Source organism: Camellia sinensis, chromosome 6, assembly GCF_055761805.1.
Source record: "Camellia sinensis isolate YWXY chromosome 6, ASM5576180v1, whole genome shotgun sequence".
Lineage (NCBI taxonomy): Eukaryota > Viridiplantae > Streptophyta > Magnoliopsida > Ericales > Theaceae > Camellia > Camellia sinensis.
In genome coordinates, this window is record NC_138966.1 from 125,353,175 (window position 1) to 125,369,697 (window position 16,523).

Sequence of the window (16,523 nt, forward strand, 5' to 3'; positions counted from 1 at the left end):
CTCTCCCATCTGTCAGTACAAATCCAGCGAACACCACCTAACCAAACCGCCAGACAACATTAGCGGGAACTCGGCAGCCCGGCGGCATCCTCCTCGGCCTTCCATGACCATGCTGTGTAACGAGTCCAAGTGCTCCACTCGCCGAGCTCCATAACAGCCGAGTTCAGTAGTATTCCGGCAGAGCCGAGTTCAAGACAGGTCGAACTGATGAGTAGAAGGCCTTCCCCGCCAAGCTACACGTGCGAACCAAGGAACCCGGGTTGGCAGGCGATCATCTCGGCCAAGTAAGCTCTGTCCAAACAAGGGACCTGGACCTCAAGCTTGGGCCTCGACCGAGCAAGACCAACTCCAGGGAAGCCCCAGTTAGCTCGGCCTAAATAGGGGCCTGAGCCTCGACCGAGTAAAACCCACTCTGAACAGGCCCAAGTTAGTTCGGCCTAATCATGCTCGGCCCTATCCTGTCTGGCTTCTGCCACGGCCCAAAGCTAGATTATAAATCTCCCTCTCAGTTGCCCCTTAATTCTGTCCGCGCAAGCGTGACTGGGATTACGTGATCCGACCGGGGTAAACTCTCCCTCGGCTCTTAGTTCGCAAGACGTCAACTGCGCTAATCGATACGCTCAGTTTCTTGATTTGCTTGGTCGACGCCTCAACTCGCCTTTCTGTCTCTTCAATACTGATGTCGTCGTCAATAGGGACACGCATCGATCATTTATTGGCCTCGAGCAGTCAACCCAGACGTCTCTTCACATTCAAAATTTTGGCGGTTCTTTTCTCCTATAAACACGCCACATCCCCCTTTCATTTTCTTCATACTGTTTCACCTTTGTTCCAGACGAACCAAGGCTGTCGTGCCCTCCTTACTACCCAGCATCATTCTAGCTCTCGGCTACGTTTGTGCTCAAAGGTTCAACTTTTGCCTCATTCTAGTAAGTTCTTCGAATCTCTTCATTGCTTTTTCATTTGGTATTTCTCATTTTAGGGCACAAAAACTATAGGTTTTAGGATATAGCTCCCCAAAATCCTCTTCTACCCCTGCTCTCGTTACTGTTCTTCAACTTCAGTGACGAACACATGAAGATCTGGGGTGGACCGGGCTCCAGGTCTTCTTTTGATCCCAAAAAAAAAAATCAAAACCGAGCAAGTTATGAGTTTACGAAACTCGTGTAGAAACCGAGGTAACGGAGTGCTGGACCGCTCGACCAGGCTAAAATCTAGTTTGCTCTAGTGGCCAACCTTCTGGTTTACCTCTGTGACCGAGATGGACTGGCACACCATATGACCGAGCTAAAGTCAAGCTCGTTTTGCGCGACCACGCTCCCACTTACACTTACACTCCTTTTACTGCAGAGTCCAAGGGGACCGCGCACCAACACTAAGGCTCTGAAAGACCGAGCAGCCATCAAACGAGAGTTTTTGCCAAACCAACACAGCCGTGCTAAAACCAGCCGGCTACACATGGGGCGCTACCGCTTCCTAGTTGACACGCTGGTCGCATTAGCCGCGTTCCGAGAAGAATACAGTGTCCCCGCCGAAGTACATCTCGAGCTCGGTACCGAGGACACAACCCCTTGGGGCAAACTAGACCAGTGCCCTTTCACCGTGCTTTTCATTATCGAAGGCAGCCTCCGCTTCCCGGTCAATCCCCTCATGTGCGAGTTCTTGAGGCGCACCGGGCTAGCACCAACGTAAGTCTCAACCAACACTTATAGAATAATTAACGGAATAGCGAGCTGAACAACCGGCTAGGAGTCAGCCTAGGTTTAGCCGAGATACTTTGCCAGTACACCCTCGAGCATACAGGCGATGGACTAAACTACTACCTCAAGATCAGACCGGGCAAGGAGAAGATAGTAACCGGCACCCCAGACAAAGATATGCATGACGTTGACTTTTTCTGGGTGTCTGGAAACTATGAAACAACCGACGTGCCCGGCTGGTACATCAACAAGAATTTCAGTTCGACATGTAAGCCGTGTATGCTGCTCGGTCAAATTATTTTCCTTCACTATTCTGTACTAATGCCTTTTTTCTTTTCCTCTTTGCAGCCATCGAAGCTTTGCAAGCCAACTACCATAATCCCAACGAATCAGCCATCAGAACCGTACTACTGTACCGTGACCAGGATTGCCACGAACTTCTCAGCTACGTACCGACCTACAGATACTCCGCTCCGCGCAGAAGTAGAGTAACAGACTTCCTCCGAGAGCCGTCTCCACCTCCCAGTCCAACACTACCGGACGTGCCCCTAATCCGGCTGACAGAAGCAGAGGAGATGGCCAAACGAAGCCATATCAAAAATCTCACATCCACCGAGCTGCCGAGCATCCCTTCCCGCGCAGCTGCTGCCGGTCAATCAAGCGGGGCTGTGGTTGCGTTGGCGTCAACTGCCGCGGTGCAGACAAGCAAGGAAAGTTGCCGCGCTGGGAAAAGACCTCACGTCGCTGATCCCACAGCCAAGCTCATTGCGGAGCTGAATACCGAGCAACCAGCGGTCACAACTGAGCCAATACCTCCCTGGAAGCCTCAATTGAAGCACCGGGGAAAAGAGATCCCGGCCAGTGCTTCGGTCAAAGGAGATAAAGAACAACTCCTCTCCTTCGACCTCACAAAAGCCCTGCTCCTGCCGAGCGATGTGACCGGCAGCGACCACGTGCCAGACACCCGGCTCATGAAATCCTCGGTCAAGTCTATGACCCAGGTAAGAATTTTGAAAGCTTTACTCAAATTTTTCCAAGCGTTTGTTCGGTTTTCTTTCTCTAATCAAACTCTCTTCTTGCAGGCCATCCAGAAACAACATCTGGTGATGGAGCGGATCCATAGACTCTGGCAGAAAGCAACCGACGCTGCCAGCCAGGTTGAGCATCTGCAGACCGAGCTGGGATAGTCAAAAGCCTCTTTGGAGATTGCCAACACAGACAACTCCAAATTGCTCGATCAACTTGGAGCTGCCGAGAACGAAAGGGACGCTCTCCGGGCCGAGCTGGAAGTGTTGAAACAATCAAGGAAGGATGAAGTGGATGCGGCCAACAATGAAGGTTTCAAGGAGGCCGAAAAAAGCTACACCAAGCAGGTCGAGGCCACCAAGTACATATTCTTCAAGTCCGGTTGGAAGGCTGCTTGCAAACAGCTCGGCCAAGGATCTGGAACCGACTTGTTTGCCTCTCCCCCAGTTGCCTTTCTGCCGATGTACATGGTGCCATATGCCAGCGATGTCTTCAGTGCATTGCAAGCTAAGGCCGAGGAGGAAGACGGGGACGAAGCCGAGGAAAATGCCGAGGAAGAAAACCGCGCAAAGCAGGCCAGCCAGGTGGAGACCGGCGTCCAAGAAACCATAACCACGGTCAACCTGGAGGCAACTGCAACCGGGGATGACTTCGCTGACCTCACCCCCTTAGTTTAGTTTTCTTTTCTTTATTTTTTAAGAATGTAATAGGGCTGCCTGCCACACCTTATGTAATTCAGTTTCACATCAATGAAAAGTTTTGATTTCGCTAACTGTTGCACTGCTTGTTGGACTGTGTTTCATCAACTCGGCAGGAACTTTTAAACAAAACATCAACTACTTTAGCCGGGGTAAATCACCTCAGCTAAATCTTTTGAGTTGGACAACTCACCAACCAATTTAGCCGGGACAATGCATCTCGGCTAAAGCCTGAGTAAATCAACTCATTTAACCGGAGTAAAACATCTTGGTTGAAACCAAAGAGAGTAAATTGTCAACTCATTCAATCGGAGTAAAACATCTCGGTTGAAACCAAAGAGTTGAGTAAATCATCAACTCACTCAACCGGAGTAAAATATCTCGGTTAAAACCACAGAGTTGAGTAAATCATCAACTCACTCAACCGGAGTAAAGCATCTCTGTTGAAACCACAGTTGAGTAAATCATCAACTCATTCAACCGAAGTAAAACATCTCGGTTGAAACCACGGAGTTGAGTAAATCATCAACTCATTCAACCGGAGTAAAACATTAGTGAAGATAAGTCATTTCTATTATATTGACAAAAAGAGTATTACATTCAAAAGTACAGGGAGAGCAAGTCCTTCCACATAAAACATTACATAAGAACGTCAAATATTAAAAATAGTACAGTTTGAGGTTGACTACATTCCATGGTCGGGATATGCCTTTTCCTTCCAAATCTTCCAAGTGGTATGCCCCCTTACCCGCCAGACCAGTTATCCTGTAAGGCCCTTCCCAGTTCGTACGGGGAGAAAATGTTCATCCCCGTCTGTACTCCTTTCGTCCAAGCTCCTTGTCTATCCGATCAACTTGAGAACACAACAGCGGTGAGCTGCCGGTGGTGTGTTGCCGAAAAACCCCTCCGACGGTCAAATTAGCACACCCTCAGGGAGAGAGAGGAGGAGAGAGATATAGCACAATGAGTGTTTCTTACCAAATGATGTTTCATGCTCCGCATGAGGGGCGCAGTCATACTTATATACTTTCTGCGCTCAACTCTGCACCCATTATTCTCTTGACACGTGGAGCTGCTCTCCCATCTGTCAGTACAAATCCAGCGAACACCACCTAACCAAACCGCCAGACAACATTAGCGGGAACTCGGCAGCCCGGCGGCATCCTCCTCAGCCTTCCATGACCATGCTGTGTAACGAGTCCGAGTGCTCCACTCGCCGAGCTCCATAACAGCCGAGTTCAGTAGTATTCCGGCAGAGCCGAGTTCAAGACAGGTCGAACTGATGAGTAGAAGGCCTTCCCCGCCAAACTACACGTGCGAACCAAGGAACCCGGGTTGGCAGGCGATCATCTCGGCCAAGTAAGCTCTGTCCAAACAAGGGACCTGGACCTCAAGCTTGGGCCTCGACCGAGCAAGACCAACTCCAGGGAAGCCCCAGTTAGCTCGGCCTAAATAGGGGCCTGAGCCTCGACCGAGTAAAACCCACTCTGAACAGGCCAAGTTAGCTCGGCCTAATCATGCTCGGCCCTATCCTGTCCGGCTTCTACCACGGCCCAAAGCCAAATTATAAATCTCCCTCTCAATTGCCCCTTGCTTGCCTTCACCCGGCACCGGTGTGTTGCTCATCACCTTTCTTAAAACCCAATCCCCAACTTTGAACGGTCTGGGGTGCACCATTTTGTTGTATTTTCTGGACAGCTCTTGTTGGTATGCGGCCACGTAAATCAAAGCTTTTTTGCGGCGCTCATCAGCCAGGTCCAATTCTAAGACGACTGTTTCAAAGTTCAACTCAGGCTCAAAATTTTCACTGCGGATGGTAGGCATGCCGATTTCCAATGGGATGACCACCTCCATGCCGTATGTCAGGGCAAAAGGAGTTTCCCCAGTAGATCGCCTCGGGGTCGTCCGATATGCCCAATGGACACTTGGGAGTTCCTCGGCTCATTTTCCATTAGTTTTCTCTAGTCTTTTCTTCAACCCATCAAGAATGGTCTTGTTTGATGCCTCGGCTTGGCCTTTGGATTGCGGGTAAGTCGGGGTGGAGTTATAGAATTCGATCTTCAATTCCTCACAAAATCCTCTAAATAAGCGGCCGTCAAATTGGGTGCCATTATCAGAAATCAGAACCTTAGCGACACCAAACCGTGTTACCACATTCTGCTAGACAAATCGTTTGACGTCTTTCTCCTTGATAGTCGCTAAGGGCTCAGCTTCAACCCATTTGGTGAAGTAGTCCGTAGCTGCAATGAAGAACTTCTGGTTTCCCGGCGCCGTTGGGAGTGGTCCCACTAAGTCTAGCCCCCACATCGTAAAAGGCCAAGGGCTTGTGAGGGGAAGAAGTTCTCTGGGTGGCTGGTGAATTTGGTGGGCGAACTTCTAGCACTTCTCACATTTTCTAACATACTTTTGAGCGTCCGCTTGCATGCATGGCCACCAATATCCTTGCGAGATAGTTCGGTAGGCCAAAGATCTTCCCCCGATCTGACTTCCGCATATGCCTTCATGAATTTCATACAGGAAAGCTTCCACGTTGTTTGGGTGTACACACTTCAAGTAAGGACCGGTGTATGACTTCTTGTATAAAGCGCCAGATGAAGAGAGCCAAAACTGCTCTGACTTCACCCAGACTTTATGTGCTTCCTTTTTATCGGCTGGAAGGGTCCGTTCTTTCAGAAAGAGGATAATATGGTCCATCCAAGAAGGGCCAAGCTCGGTGCAGAGTACTTCTATTTGCTCGGGTTCCTCGATACTAGGCCTTGGAAGAAACTCAATCAAGTGAGGGCTGAGAGATGTTCTGTCGGCCATAGAAGCGAGATCGGCTAATTCATCCGCTCGGCCATTATCTTCTCTACCAATTTGTTGGACCCTTATTGCCTGGAATTGCTTGATGTGTTCTCTTACAAGAGCTTGATACTTGGCCATTCTGTCGTCTTTGGCTTCGTAGACCGCAGACACTTGGTTGACAACAAATTGGGAGTCACTGTATACCATCAGCTCGGATGTGCACAACTGAAGTGCGCTCTTAAGCCCGGCCAATAGCACCTCATACTCAGCCTCGTTGTTTGACGCAGGAGAATCCGAGGGTGATAGAGTGCTCTATGGTCAAACCATTTGGCAAGATCAAAAACTGTGCCCAGCCCGACGCTGTGAAAATTTGAGGCTCCATCTACAAAAAGTTTCCATATTTCACCGACGAACAGTTTCCAACACTCCGAAGGGTCTTGGGAGGCTTGAAGGTTGATGGGATCACGGGTACTCGGCTGTTCGATTTCAGGTTCGCTGCTGTTCGGTTCCATTTCATCCCCTCTCGGCGATGCGGTACTGGACCCAATAGGTGGGTCTGTTATGCCCGAGTCCGTCGCCACATTGCCGGGCTGCTCTACTATTCTGACAAAAGGTGCTATGGTCAAGCGCGCAAGTTCCGCGTCACCACCATCACCCTGTTGTGCAATTTCGACCGGAGAAATCCGCCCACTCGAACAAGGCTTTGAGAGGGAATTCAGTCAAAACAATGATTGTGTGAGCCTGAAAGTAGTGCGCCAATTTCCTTGAGGCCATCATCAACGCCAAAGCAAGTTTTTCCAGTGGCAAATACCTCGACTCAGCCGGTAGCAAGGTTTTGCTTACATAAAAGATAGGCAAATACTGGATACCTTCCGACCGGACAACCACCGCGCTAACTGCATTCTGTGAAACTGCCAGATAGAGGTAGAGTTCTTCGCCGGGCTTGGGTGTCACCAATAATGGAGCAGAAGACAAATAGGCCCTGAGCTCGGCCAAAGCCCTGTCACATTCCTCGTCCCATGAAAACTTGGATTTCAAGGCTCGAAAGAAAGGGCGGCAGCGATCTGATGACCGGTTTATGAATCGGTTAAGCGCGGCGGCCATTCCGGCCAGATGTTGCACGTCTTTCACCGAGTTGGGCTGCTTCAATTCTTGTATGGCTTTGATTTGTGTGGGGTCCGCCTCAATGCCTTGGTTTATGACTAGGAAACCCAGGAATTTCCCGGATCCCACGCCGAAGGCACACTTTGATGCATTCAGGCGTAGCTTGTGCTGTTTGAGAATGGCGAACATCCCAGCTAGGTCGGACAAGTAGTCTGTCTGATGCCTGCTTTTGACCACCATGTCATCGATATAAGCCTCCATCGTCCAGCCTAGCAGAGAGGCGAACATTTTGGTCACCATCCTTTGGAAAGTTATCCCGGCGTTCTTCAAACCAAAAGGCATGACTCAATAGCAGAAGAGTCCCCTCGGAGTGGTGAAAGAGGGAATCTCGCGGTCGAGGCCATGCATGGCAATCTGATGATAACCGCGATAGGCATCCAAGAAACTGAGCCTGTTATGCCCAGCCGTCAGATCCACCAGCTGGTCTATTCTGGGCAGAGAAAAGCTGTCTTTAGGGCAAGCTCGGTTGACGGTCTTGTAGGCAACGTAAACTCGCCACTTCCTATTCCTCTTGGGTACTACGATCGTGTTTGAAATCCACTGAGGGTAGTGCACTTCCTGAATAGCCTGTGCTTCAAGCAAGTTCCTTACCTCCTCCGCGACTACCTTGGCATGATGAAGAGCCGATCTTCTTGTTCTTTGAATGACGGGGCGTGCATCCGGGAAGACATTGAGTTGGTGGCAAATAAAACTTGGGTCAACGCTGGGCATGTCGTACGGTGTCCAGGCGAAGACTTCGATATCTGACATCAAGAAATCAACCATCTCGGTCCTTTCTTGGGCGGTAAGGCTTGAGCCTAGCAAAAAGAATTTGTTTGGACTTTCGGTGTCGATCTGTACTTCTACCAATTCTTCAACAGCCTTGTCCTGGGCCTTGGTGCCCACATCTTCAAGGACTCCCTGGTCTTCCGGTCCTTCTATCATTTGGACGAAGCCTTTGGCAGCCCGGCTCCTGTTTACTGCCACGAAGCATTGCTTCGACATGACTTGATCGTCCCAAATTTCCTCAATTTCTCCCATAACCGAGGGGAATCTCATAACCTGGTGGTAGGTTGACGCTACAGCTTGCATAGCATAAAGCCATCTCCTACCGAGGATCAGATTGTATGTAGACGGCACCTTTAATACCCAGAACTCCACCTGCTTGACCACGGATCCGGCTTTGACAAGTAAAATAATCTTTCCCATAGGCCACTCTAGTTGCGAGTTGAAACTAACCAGTGGCGAAGTTGCCGGAGCCAAGTCCGTATCCCGGAGTTTGAGTTGCTTGAACACATAGTAGTACATAATCTCAACCGAGCTTCCCTGGTCAATCAAGATGCGCTTGACATCGAACTCTCTGACGCGGAGGGTGACCACTAGGGCGTCGTTGTGCAGCATTTGAATGCACTCTAGGTCCCTTGTTGAGAAACTAATCACGTCTTTCTCCTCGGTCTTGCCCTTTTTGATCGCGGGCTGAACTAACAAAACTTCTCTAATATGTTCCGCCTTTTTGATCATTTCTCGGAGCTAGCACACACACACCGGTTCCACTATGTTGTGGATCACATTGACCACTCCTTGAGGGGGCGCCTCTAAGTCATCCAAACCATTCGGATTGGCCGGGGCAGGATGCACAGCATTGACGCCCCCATCAATGTAAAGGTCTAAGTGACCGGCGGCGAGTAACTCCTCCAAATGTTGCTTCAAAGGTAAACAGTCCTCTGTCCGGTGTCCTCGCTCCCTATGATAAGTGCAGCGGTACAACAGATTGAAGTCCTTTTGCGCATCGCCCAACTTAGCAAGAAACCGGACGTAATCCTCGTCACGGATCTCACTAAGTATGCGATAGATTGGAATTTTAAATACCGTGGTGATGCCCGTCCGGGCGTTCAACCTTCTGTTGGCATCAGTTGCATCATCGCGGGGATATTCCGCTCAGTCATTGCGGCAACCTCTACCCCAATTTCGATGATTTGTTCCATGGTTAGATTCCCCAGCGCGATCATTTGGACGGTTAGTCTCCTGTCCGACCGCGTGTACCTTGCCGGCCACCCTTTTGTCTGGCACCACCGGATTTGTCTTCACGGTTGATGCCGCTGCATCATCCTCTACTCATAGGTGCTCATTGATGCACTGCATTAGTTGCCCCATGGACATCGGCTGGTTCATTGTAAGCGAGTCCCTCAGTCTATGTCCGACCGGGAGACCGCGCTTATACTGAGTGATTGCCAAGTTGATCGGGCAATCTAGGATCTCATTGAAGGTTTCTCAGTACCTAGAGTTGTATGTCTTGAGGGTGTCGCTCGACTCCATCTTGACACTTAGAAGGTGGTCCACTTCCTTTGGCGTTTTGGTGTTAGTTTTGAAACAAGTCACGAATGCTTCTGCCAACTGTTGCCACCTCTCAATGCTCTCTTCTGGGAGTCTCTCAAACCATCTCAAGCCCAGTTCGCCCAAGCTGGATGGGATAATAAGGCACATAAGAGCATCATTACGCCTGTATCCGGCCATGACCTGCCGGAAGTGGATTACATGCATGTACGGATCGCTTTTTCCGTCATAAAGTGTAAACTTCGGCTGGCGAAAGCCCGCTGGGAGTGGCGTGGTCTCTATTTCAAGGGAGAAGGGGGAAGCGTTCAGCTTTGCCAAGTCGGTGTCCAAATGAACTGGTACGGCCAAACGGGGCGGCGGCATCATAACCTCCTCACTATGGCGACCTTCGTAAGATAACCGCTGGAACGCCGGCACCCTTCCGGCCTCCCGTCAGTGAGCTCGCTCCTTCAGGACATCCCTCAAGTCCTCTGAACGGACGGAGTAAGAATATCCCGAAGTGGTCGCCGGACATGACGGATGGTAGGTACTATCTTGCGCACTAGACTTCTCTGCAGGCGTGTCTAGGTCTCCACCCCTATAGCTTCTGGTGATAGAAAGTGAGGGAGTGCGCTGCTAGCTCTGACTGCCTGAACAGCGAGGTTGAGTGCGCTCACTGTGGTCTCCCACTCCAGCAACACCCTTCCCTTTGACCTGGCGTTTGAGAGCTTCCATCTCTGCCACCATTCTCTGGATGACGGTGTCTTGGTCCCTCAACTTGTGCTCCATGCGTCGAGCATGCACTCTTCGCCACCGGTGTCCCTCTGGGCTCCGTGAGCGACCAAAACTTTTGGAGCTCTTATCTCATGCATCTCTTGGAATTCCTCCTGGGGAAGTTTCCAGGTCCGCCATGTTCTGAACGGCGGGGAGTCCATCTCTCCGTCTGGCTGATTCTGGGGTAACACCGTCAATGGCAGACAACGGTATTTCGTCATTATTCGCTATTGAAAGCGATCGAATGAGCTTAGAAGACAAGGTTTTGTCTGTAAACTATTCCCACAGACGGCGCCAAATGAAGCAACTGTTCCCCGCCTTGCATATATTGTCCGTTTTGGCGAAACCCGCCACACGGTTTTGTTCCTCCCCTACTGGGGAAAAAGGTCTATGCAAGGTAAGAGGAGCCAGCTTGCTTATAAGGTGGGAAAGTAGTCCCTCACAGACCGATGTGGGATTTCCCTGCACATTAAAATGATGTAACCGCTCGCCGCCTTGCACATATTGTCTGCTTTGGCGAAACCCATTTCACGGTTTTGTTCCTCTCCCACTGGGGGGAAAGGCCTATGCAAGGTAAGAGGAGCTAGCTTACTTATAAGGTGGGAAAGTAGTCCCTCACAGACCGATATGGGATTTCCTCGCACATTAGCCCCCAACCGTGCTGGCTCCGGCACCGGCGCAATACCTCCAAATGCCGAAGGGAGTTCCCACAAACGGTGCGAAATGAAGCAACCGCTCCCCGCTCCCCACCTTGCACATATTGTCCGCTTTGGCGAAACCCGCCGCACGGTTTTGTTCCTCCCCTACTGGGGGAAAAGGCCTATGCAAGGTAAGAGGAGCCAGCCTGCTTATAAGGTGGGAAAATAGTCCCTCACAGACCGATGTGGGATTTCCCCGCACATTAGCCCTCAGCCGCGCTGGCTCCAGTATCGGCGCAATACCTTCAGATGCCGAAGGGAGTTCTCACAGACAGTGCCAAATGAAGCAACCGCTCCCCGCCTTGCACATATTGTCCACTTTGGCGAAACACACTGCACGGTTTTGTTCCTCCCCCACTGGGGGAAAAGGCCTATGCAAGGTAAGAGGAGTCAGCCTGCTTATAAGGTGGGAAAGTAATCCCTCACAAATCGATGTGGGATTTCCCCGCACATATATAATTTAGACCCTAAACGTATTTAAATATTTAGAGGGTGTATAAAGATGGGTAATTATTTATAGTTCCAAAACACTTTGTCCCATTGTCTATGTCATACTCTAAACCAATCACATCGTAAAAAATATTACTAGAATGACTTACCTTTGCTAGAGAGTTCGGAATCTCTTTGGTCCATTAAACTAGACTGTCTAGTTGGGCCAAACTTTAGTAATCCGATTAGTTCATTTTGTATATCGTTATGTGTCTACGAAAAATATTAAATTGATCTGATAATTATAATCATATTTTTTTTCTTTATATTTTTCTTCAAAAATATGGACAATAAAAATGATTTTGAAATTAAATTGTCTATTTTGTAAAAAACACATTTAGCAAAATAATATAATTACAATTATCGGATGAGGAATGTTAGGGATCCCAACTAAATTACCAAATATTCTACATAATACTCACATAGGTATGAGACCCACACCACCTGAGACTCACTCCCGTGTGAGTATTGTATAAAATATTTGATAATTCATTTAGAGTTTTTAACATTTTTGTTGTCAGATTCATATGATTTTTTCCATACACAATCTACACATAAGGACTTACAAAATAAACAAATTAAATTATTAAAATTGGGCCGTGGTAGGTCTCACAGGCCCCACTAAATAGTCGAATTATTAAAATCAGGCCGTGGTAGGTCTCACAGGCCCCACTAAATAGTCGAATTATTAAAATTAGGCCGTGGTAGGTCTCATAGGCCCAACTAAATAGTCTTGTCCATAGTTGTGGCATGGAAAGAAGCTATAACCTTTATTAGACACACTACGCCAAAACAGGGCATTAACGGCGATTTTTTAACGGCGATTTTTGTTACTGTCATTAAAGATACTATTAACGGCGGTAATGAAACCGCCGTTAATACCGCCGTTAATGTATCTTTAACGACGGTTTCGTTACGGCCGTTTAAAAAACCGCCGCTAAAGTATCTTTAATGACGGTAATGAAACCGTCGTTAAAAAAACTGCCACTAAAGCCTTCTTTTAACGGCGGTAACGAAACCGCCGCTAAAGCCCTCTCATTACTGCCGTTAATGACGGCGGTCTTTGCCAGCGGAGCTCCGGCGGAACTTCGGCGAGTGGCGACCACGCGCGGCCAGAGGTTGAACATGACCATCTACAATAAAGCAAAAGTAATGTTTAAATATTTATTTAGGGAACATATATCATATAGAGTGGTTTTGGTGGAGTGGTTGGTGTGTGTGGATTAGAGGTCAAGGGTTCGAAACTTGGGAGGTGCAAGAAGAGAGAATTATTTTTTTTAAAATTTGAATCTATTTACAGCGGCAAGGAATCACCGTTTTTGGTCCTATATTACTGCCGTTTTTTATCGACTTTTAACAACGATAATTTATCCTTTTACGACAATTGTACCTTTTCCGGCACGATTATAAACGGCGGTCCTAAATTACCGCCGTTAAAGGCTTTAATAGCGGTTTTACATCCTTTAACGACGGTAAAAACCCGCCGCTAAAGCCCAATTTTTGCGTAGTGACAGTTAAGAAATAAAAAATAACTTACTTAAAAATTTGTTGTGATTTCTTATTAGCCGAAAATAATCGCATGCATAATGACAAATAATACTCAGGAAGCATCTGATAGTTTTCTTATAAAGAGAGACCTAATTTGTAATTAATTAAGTAAAGTTTGAGACTTCAATTACTTTGTTGATTGGAGGTGGGAAATTTATCGAAAAGCCAAATAGTCTCGTCCACAGTTGTAGTAGGGAGAGAAGCTGTAAACTTTATTAGATAGTTAAGGGGTAAAAAATAATTTATCTAAAAATATGTTACGATTTATCATTAGCTGAAAATAATCGCATGAATAATAACAAATAATACTCTCAAAGTATCTAATAGTTTTCTTATAAAGAGAGACCTAATTTGTAATTAATTAAGAAAAGTTCGAGACTTCAATTACTTTGTTGATCGGAGGTCGGAAACTTACCGAAAAACTATACACTGCTTAAAAATATCCCGAGAATAAATTATATGTTGTAAATATAAATTAAATGTGATGTGGGTAATATTTAGAATAAATTTAATTTGCAAAAAAGTATTTTTAAATTTTTTTTAGAATAATTAATACTTAGAATATAAATTAAAATAATCGTATTTTTTTTCTATTAACATATTTTTTTAATAGGTAGATTTATTGTCCAATATAATTAATAATATTTTTCATTACACATTATTAAAAAACGGTCACTAATCATTAATTTTTAGCAACAATTTAAAAATTGTCACAAAAAATATCACTAATTATAAGTGTTAGCAATGTTTTAAAAAAATCGTCACAAAAAATGTCACTAATTTTTAACTTTTAGCGACAGTTTAAAAAATTCATCATAGAAAAATGTCACTATTTGTAACTTATAGCGACCATTTATTAAAAATATGTGATAAAAAGTAATTAATTGTTAATTTTTAATGACGTATGTTAAACATCGTTACAAAAATATATATTTAATAACAATTTTATTAAAATTTATTCTAAAATTTAATAAGAACTAAATCTAACTAGTAGAATTTCTCATTTTCTTTTTTGGAGTGCCTTATGCTGTATATTGGGCAAGAATCCATTCCAACTCCACACCACTAGACGTGCACAAGTTCTACCAGTGTTGCTTTTCAACCACAAAGGATGGAATCAAGATTCCCTCCTTAATTTTTCTTCTTAATTTCTTACTTGTTAGGCTATTAGACCCACTTTTGTGTCTAATTTTGATAATCCAAACCGTTTACATTTTAAGATTTGTTGAGTACATCATACCTATAAAAAATTAAGTTGATTGGATATCAAAAAGTATGTGTTCGGAAAACTGTTTATTAATTTTTTTTAAAAAATGGTTTGTAATTTGATGATCAGAACACATAGTTTTTGATATCTGATCAACTTAATTTTTTACAGTTATGATATACTCAACTAATTTTAAAATGTGAACAGTTCGGATTATCAAAATTGAGTACAAAAGTAAGCCTAATGACTTAGCAAGTAGGAAATTAAGAAGAAAAATTAAGGAGGAGATCCTTATTCCAAAAGATGGGTACTTAAATCTCTGAACATAAAGCAAATTCCTCTTTATGGCTGGGGCTTCCCTCCAGACTGGAATTGAGCTTATTTTTCTAATAATTTAAATTTATCATATTTAATTGCACAAATTTCATACTTTTTAATTGTATCTAGATTAAATGAATCAAAAAATTCTAATAACAAAAAATACAGATTAAAAATTCATAAAATTGTTTTTAAAAATTTCAAACTATAAATGTAAACCTTCCACGTATTCTATGGCCATTTCCAATACATGATTAATTATTTGCACACATTGTGAGTGTTTAAGAAGTGGGTTTTTATGTAAGTTTTTTTAGTTGTAGGATATTATTGGAGAAAATTTTTTTTGTGTTTGAAAAGATAGTTGGGTTTTTTTGTAGTTGAATATGATGTTTGTGAAAAAAAAAAATGAAATGATTATGAGGTTGGATGTGATATTTTGTTTGGATTTATTTTTTTTTTATTTTACAAATTTTTTTCTTTTATTAGAAAAAATTAAAAAAAAAAAGCCCAAAAAATATTCTTGCCAAAACACCGCCATTATGTGTGCCAAGAGACTAGTTGTGATTTTACTATCTAAAAAACAAAAAGAAAAAGGGACTAGTGAATTGGCACTCGTTGTGTGTCAAAATATTACCACTAAATCATATTATTAAAATTCTCACTTCCTATGTAATTTCTTACGTGATGTAATAAATTTTATTAACTTTTAAATACAGTAATTCTTGCATATACCCATGACTTTTATTACATAAATACACATACAAATATAAGCAAAGAGGTAAAATAAATCTTGTGAGTTGAATGTTAAAAGGAATTTTGAATTATGTGTTTGATTATGAGTTATAAGTTTTGAAAACTCTTTTTAAAATTCATAATCAAACAATTTTTTTCATTTCATATGTCACATCAAAAATTCAAAATTCTTTTTAAAACTCATGACCAAACAAATTTTTTCCTTTCAAACCCTAATTTCAAAACTTACAAATTCAAAATATAACTTTATTCTTAAATCATAATTCTAAAACTCTACCAAACCCTATCATAATTTCTCTCATCTCATATAAGTAGGAGTATAGTGGAGTTTGGGTGTTGTGGTAGTCTTCTTCTCTCGACTGAAGGCAAAGAGAGAGTGAATTGACATGAACATGAAGACGAAGAGTAGTAATTCAATATTGGGGTGGTCTTATTTGATGATGTTGATGAAGAACAATTTGCCTTATATAAGCATGGTGGTGTGCAATATTATATTTGCAGGGATGGCCTTGTTCGCAAAAGCTGTAATTTCTAAAGGAATGAACCCTTATATCTTTGGTGCTTATCGTCAAGCTTTTGCCACTCTTGCCTTGGCCCCTTTTGCTTTCTACCTTGAAAGGTCAGCTTTTATTTATTTTTATTTTTTATTTTTCATTTTTATTTTTATTTTTATTTTTGTTTTTTGTGTGTGTGTTTCGCTCACGATGGTGTTTAGAGTTTAAGCAGAGTATATATAATTTTTCATCCCCTATAGCAAGCGAATATGGTGCCTTTTGTCCTGAAACACCTTCAAAAGGAACCCATAACCAAATTTTTTACTATTGCTCCATTCTTAAAATTTGAGTTTGCGATTTTGAGAGAGTTTTTTTTTTTATCCGCTTTTGTTTGCGAGGGTGTCCAGTTTCACCCGTATACGTAGTTTTTCATCCCATATAGAGCAAGTGATTACTAGGCCTATGTCCTCGTAGCATCAAAAGGAACGAAGAAAGAAGTTTTTTACTATTGGTCCACTCTTAAAATTCAAGTCCGTGACTTTGAGAAACAAAAATTTTGCCCGCTTACTCACAACTTT

General features: G+C 44.4%; 1 protein-coding gene across 2 annotated transcripts in view; it reads left to right on the plus strand.

Annotated features, from left to right (window-relative positions):
* The first annotated feature begins 15,778 nt into the window (after positions 1-15,778).
* The window catches only part of LOC114292034 (WAT1-related protein At1g43650), a 49,866-nt gene continuing 49,121 nt past the window's right edge, over positions 15,779-16,523 (plus strand). Inside the window, exon 1 of one of the 2 annotated variants that reach the window (XM_028235941.2) lies at positions 15,779-16,070. In XM_028235941.2, coding sequence (XP_028091742.1) covers positions 15,838-16,070 — 233 coding nt within the window. In that variant the 5' untranslated portion in view covers positions 15,779-15,837. The remainder of the gene's footprint in view (positions 16,071-16,523) is intronic. The other variant, XM_028235942.2, reaches the window with a different exon arrangement.